Source organism: Myotis brandtii, unplaced genomic scaffold (genome assembly GCF_000412655.1).
Source record: "Myotis brandtii unplaced genomic scaffold, ASM41265v1 scaffold520, whole genome shotgun sequence".
NCBI lineage: Eukaryota > Metazoa > Chordata > Mammalia > Chiroptera > Vespertilionidae > Myotis > Myotis brandtii.
In genome coordinates, this window is record NW_005369827.1 from 3,251,968 (window position 1) to 3,258,206 (window position 6,239).

At 42.2% G+C, this 6,239-nt stretch overlaps 1 protein-coding gene across 5 annotated transcripts in view; it reads right to left on the reverse strand.

The window, feature by feature from the left end:
- ATP8A1 (ATPase, aminophospholipid transporter (APLT), class I, type 8A, member 1) overlaps positions 1 to 6,239 on the reverse strand; it is a 203,180-nt gene that overhangs the window by 103,596 nt on the left and 93,345 nt on the right. For all 5 annotated transcript variants that reach the window (XM_014548692.1, XM_014548694.1, XM_014548695.1 and 2 more), the window contains 2 exons: positions 5,871 to 5,955; positions 3,337 to 3,476 (listed from right to left, as the gene is read on the reverse strand). In XM_014548692.1, the coding sequence (XP_014404178.1) occupies positions 3,337 to 3,476; positions 5,871 to 5,955 (225 nt within the window). The remainder of the gene's footprint in view (positions 1 to 3,336; positions 3,477 to 5,870; positions 5,956 to 6,239) is intronic.

The window sequence follows — 6,239 nt, forward strand, 5'->3', positions numbered from 1 at the left end:
GGAGCTCTGCTCAGCCACAAGCCAGGCTGATGGCTGCCAGTACAGCGGTGGTGGTGGGAGCCTCTCCTGCCTCCTCAGCAACGCTAAGGATGTCCGGCTGCAGTTTAGGCCTGCTCCCTGCTGGCAAGTGGACATCCCCCAAGGGCTGCTGGAGGGATGTCTGATTGCCATCTTAGGCCCAATCCCCCGGGGAGCAGGCCTAAGCCAGCAGGTGGTCATCCCCCGAGGGGTCCCAGAATGCGAGAGGGCACAAGCCGGGCTGAAGGACCCCCCCCCATCCCGAGTGCACAAATTTTTGTGCACCAGGCCTCTAGTATATATATAATGATTCAGGCAATATTTTGTTTGGAAAATGGGATGAGAGAGAGATATTTGCAAACCACTCTCAGTTTAAAATTTACTATCTAATGTGGTAAGGCCACTGTTATGTTCTACATAAAAAATCGATTCCAGTCATATTTAAAAAGATTACATAATCAACATGTCTCCATTAAAAGAGCCAAGGAAGAAGCCAGTGGATGAATGGTAAGATTGAGAGCTACGTGTAAGCCAGGGTGATGCAGCAGCAGGGTCTGTGGTCTGAGGTTGAGACCTGCCTCCCTAGGTGGCTTTGGTGGCAGTCACCGCCCCGAGATCCCACTGAATGTGAAGCCTGGCTGGTTTTAACAAAGCACGGGAACTCAGACTAATGAAGACATGGTATCACCTGGCTTTAGAGCAGTGGTTCTCAACCTTCCTAATGCCGCAACCCTTTAATACAGTTCCTCATGTTGTGGTGACCCCCAATTTCATTGTTACAAATTGAACATAATTAAAGCATAGTGATTAATCACAAAAACAATATGTAATTATGTATGTGTTTTCCGATGGTCTTAGGCAACCCCTGTGAAAGGGTCGTTCGACCCCCAAAGGAGTCGCGACCCACAGGTTGAGAACCGCTGCTCTAGAGGTACCAACGAGATCAGGGTTGGGAAAAGCACTTTTCAGAAAACCAGCTCTCAGTTGCAAAGACTTCCCTCCTTGTCACTGTGCCTATTCTTTCTCCTAAAAGGACCTCTGCTCCCCTTTAACTGGCAAAATAATCTTTTGAGGCTCATTTCAAAAGCGGCCACCTGTCTGAAAGTTTCCTTTGGATCAAGTTTGCGAGTCACGCCTCCCCGCTTCAGACACCCTTAAGGAAGCTGCTGAGAGGGCCATGCTGCGTATTGCTGATTTGCGTGTGCATCCCTGGTAACTAACATTTATTAACCACCTGATCTGAATAAACGGATGAAACGATGGTGTCAGGGGTAGGGATGAATTAGGAAACCAGTCCTAATTTGAAACAAGCTGGCTGAACCAGGCAACCTTAAGCTTTCTGGGTCTTAGATTTTTCTGTAAAACTTAGAGACCAGAGCTTATCACGAACTAAAGAGGAATTAGCTATAAATTACCTTTCCCATTTATTTTAGGTAAGAGGCAGTGGTCAGGGAGGCTTCTGTATTTGTAAACTAAAAATACACACATACGTTATGGATTTCCCCAGGCAACTTAAATTTCAATGTGACTCACCATCGCCATCTGCTGGTAAAAGGTGAAACATCTATTTCATTTAAAGATGAAAATCACAAGGCTTCTAAAAACAGGTATTACACACACACGTACACTCACAAACACACACCACACCACCATGACCACTGTTTAACCTATAAAATCTAATCTAGAAATTATAGGACATCCAGGTTAAAGATTCAATTCCAGAATTTCCTACAGTCTGCTGCACATAGAAACACAACTTAATATCTAAAATCCATCTTCAAATATTTTCTTGTCACTTATTGATTATTAATGCTATCTCACTAGCATGTGGGAAAAGGCTGGCTACTTTTTGTTCAGGCTGTGTAGAAAAGGAGACAGGAGAATTTCCAAACAGGGTAAAGCTTTATTTCTTTACTTCTTGAAGAGTAAGAAAAGCAAAAGATTACAAATCAATACCATTAGTGCTTTAAGACATGTGACTTTGGTTGACGAGATTGAAAGAGATTATGGTCATGGCCTCACCAATAAAATATTATTTTATTTCACCACATAATACCCCAAGGCATAATCATATATGAGCGTGTTAGGAAAAAAAAAAGAGAAATTCAATAATTTGATTGGTAACAAGCCTCCTGCTATGTGTGCACATCTACAGTTCAAATACAAGGGAGAAACAAATAAAGTGATCATTATCCACCGAGGAGGCAGGAGGATGAGATCTAGAGTCACAGACAGCAACTGTTTCCAACAGAGAAACCGCCTGCAGTTGGAGCATGAGCGTTCCCAGAGGGGAGGGCACACGGGGAGTGGGAGGGGGAAATGCTGGCTTTTACTCACCTGAAAGCAAGATCCAATAAACTGTAACCAACAGGAAGCTTGCTTCTATGCAGTACACACGAGTACAGTTGAAGGAATAATGTACTTAGGAAGTTACTTAATATAAAGTTAAAGGTTAGAATGAAGATGCTTGTGTGGCTAAGAGCATGAACTCTGGAGCCAGAGTGAGAATTCTGTCCTCTTACGCGCTGTGTAATCTCAGCCAAATTACTTAACCTCTCTGTTACCTTGATTCCTTCATCTGAAAAGTTGGGATAATTAATGGTACCTACCTCAAAGCAGTATAGTGAAGATTAAATAAGTAAATAGATTCAAGTGCTACAAACAGCACCCGACACATAGTAGTACTATGTAAAAATGTTTGTTGATATTAATTAAGGAAGCAAGATTTCTTGCTATTTAAACAGCATAGATTATAGCATATCCATCACTTTGGGGCTGAATAGCCTTGGTTGGTTGGATAGAAAAATGAGGATATTTTTAGTTGTGACAGAAATGATGGATGCATAAAAGTGAACAGTGGCTGACACATTCTTTATTATTAGCTACCAAATATTTACTCTGTTATTTTGAATTACATACTATACACGTTCATTAACTATATGTACACATGCATGTATATGTCACTTGCGTGCATATGTGCATGTCCGTGTGCGTGGAGTGTGGCATACATATCTTGAGTGATGCAGAAGCAATGGAATACATACACGGCAAGGCAAGGAGTATTGCTAGACTAAACTACCTTTGAGTTTTAGCTCCACAACTGTGTCATGAGTAAAGATCCATACAAAGTCATTCCAGAGACTTTTCAGCAAAAACCTTAACTGGTATTAAGATCTGTCAGTGCTTAGACTAGAGGAGATTCAACAGTAAGTGGAGTGTGAAAGATATTTTGGTTTTTATTTTATTAGCCCCATGAGTGAAGACGGAAGTTTTCTGGAAACCACACGTTCTATATGAACAGAACAGCCTTCCACGCACCTTTTCGATTAACTCATAGCTCTCCTCGAGCTTGAGTGGCCGGTTCTGCACAGCGGTGGACGCGCGCTCGTAGACTGCTCGCCACTCCTGAAAGTCACTCTCTGAAATCTCAGCCACAGCGAAGCATAAAGTTCTTAACCCTGAAAAAGGGAGCATACACCTCAACACCAAATAAAATTTTATTCAGGAGTCTGACACTTCCATTTTTAACAACGTCTTGTTTAGGAAACATTGATTTAATTGCAACATGTTGAAGTCCAATTCAAGAATGACAAACCTTAGCGTAAATGTGTATTAATATTTCCCTAGCCTTTAAAATTGGCACCCTGATTTTAATTCCAAGCTCCTTCAATCCATCCTCCATGGCTAGAGTGACTTTCTTAAAACCTAATTTTACCAGGTTATGCCTTTGCTTGAAATCTTTCATTCGTTCCCCAGAAAGAATTCCAAACCCTAAAGTCTGGCTCATTCACCCTATAGCATTGTTTTCAACCCCATTCTCTGCCATTCACTTCCTACACACCAGGGCCTTCACGGTCACTTTTTCTGCATCGCACCTTCTCCAATTCTCTTCCACTTCCACTGTCTGTTTTGCATCTACTTTAAGACTAATTCTTAAAATCACCTCTTTAAAGCATCCTCCTCTCACCCAGACACCCGCCCCCCCTCCAAGCCTGGTCAGAAATCCCCAAACACTGCTATGGTGTGAATGACAATGTTTCATTATTATTATTATTATTATTTTCTCCTATATTAGCTTAGCATTCCTGGAAAGCAGGGACCTTCTGTATCTATAACTCCAGTTCTGAGCACAGTGGCCGGCTCATCATACTGGCTTCCTAGCTTATGAAGTGAGGAAGAGAGACCCCAGTGAGGTCCACTGGGAGAGCCACCTTCCTCTCACTGGGACAGGGTTGTATTTATTATTGCTTTTTACCACTATAAATTTATAATTATAAAGAGTCTTAAAAAAAACAGGAGTAGTGACAAAAAACCATCGGAAACAGCCTGTGGAAAAGTCAAAGCTGATGTTTGAGGGGACCTGTTCCCAGGGCTCAGCATCTTTCAATTTCATAACTCACCTGGAGGCTACCTTCAGCCAGAAAAATGTCCCTGGGTTGAAACAAGGAAGAGGCAAAAAGCCTGTCAGCCATGACCAATGCAGTTAACCAGGTTCCCGAAAAGACAAGGCCCTCGCTCAAGTTCACTGACCTCTCAGAAGACTATGTGCTAGTGATCTTAGGTCAATAAACCATGGCCGGGGAACATGTCAGAAACAAGAAACAAAGAACACAGGACATCAAGTGCCCGGAGGACTCTGCTGTCCCAGAAATCAGCAGGGCTGTCTATGGCCCGATCACCGAGAGAGGAACTGAAATCTCTGGGGCCACATTAGGACATGTTTCTCTCTTTCGGAAACTTGGCTGGAGACTTACTGTGGGGAAGCCGTGGAGTCGAAGTGTGTTCAGACCAGGGCCAGGAAGAATGGGGTGGAGGCGGAGGTCATGCCCATTTGAACTGTCTGGGTGCTGGCATGTCTTTAACATCACAACCAGAGAGGGAAGATGCTCCGCTGATTGGGAGCCTGCGCTGCATGCTGGGTAGTTAAACCTGCCGAGCCCTCGGAGGCTGCGCCTGAAGGAATCTGAACGCTATGGACGTGAGTCTCTCCATGTTCTCGCATTTTTGGAGGAGAATCGGGAGGTTATTTATTTCCTTGCTTTTCAAAGCCTAGTGCTTTGAAACATTCCGGTCTTTTCACAGTTCGGATTAAGAGGAAGAAGGATTTGATCTGAGGTCAGGCTTGGTGCCACTGGCACGGGTTCCAACCCGAGACAAGAGTGAAAGTTAGATGGGAGGTTAGATGCAGCTCGAACAACTTACATTAAGTTTAGAGTTAAGACTCTACAGATTTTGTATAACTGAGCCTGGTATTTGTCGACTCTCCCTTCCTTTCCTCTGCCCTAGATCAGCTCCCAGAGGATATGCACTGTTTGTCCCAGGGATCACACGTTTCCGTAGGATGGAGAAGCAGGACCGAGTATGTTTACCACAGATTCTCAGGCCTCACACAGAGGCTGGTGTGCGCAGGGGCCTAAGAAAACTCTTGAGTTGAAACTGAATTGAGTAACTATTTTAATAGGTTATACAGGTTTATTTATTTCTTCTATTTTTTATTCAGATTAGAATATCCAGTTCTTTGCCTCTCGTTTCTTTTCCTTCTGCATTGCTTGAGATACAAAGTCAAGTATTTAAACTGTAAATAGTGCCCATTCTCGAAAGTGGGCCAATTTATAGGCCCTGTACCTACTACACCAAGGGGACAAAGTTTCTTAAAATTTTAATAAATACAGGAAAGCAAAATGAAAATAACGTGTGGGAATAGCATATAGTATGACGTAAGTAATCAACTTTAATCATTATCTTGCTTCAGGAATCTCTAAGTAAAATAATAACAATGATCCCACAGGATATCGGTAGTCTATGACTTTAAAAACATATTTAATCATGCTTTATTACAATAGTACACTCACCTTCTGTAGCAAACTGCTCTAAATGTTTTAGGGTAATTTCTTTGTATTTTGAAGTCTCTGCCAGTCGGTCATAAATGACGGTGTCCTAGAAAACAAACAGAAGGTATAAACTTAAACTAAGTATTCTGAGTTCAATAAAGTTGATGTTGGCAACATTATCGGTAGCAAATCCGTATAAAAACAACCAATCACGTTCAGTATTGGTTTTAAAGCATAGAAGATTGCTCCTGAATAATACCATTTCCATAATGACAATAACGAATAAGATTTTAGTCCAATATTTTCATCTTTCTCCTCTGAATGAATGTGTAGTCATTCCAATATTCAAGATCTCATATTCTATCAACACATTACCTTCCACATGCTGCA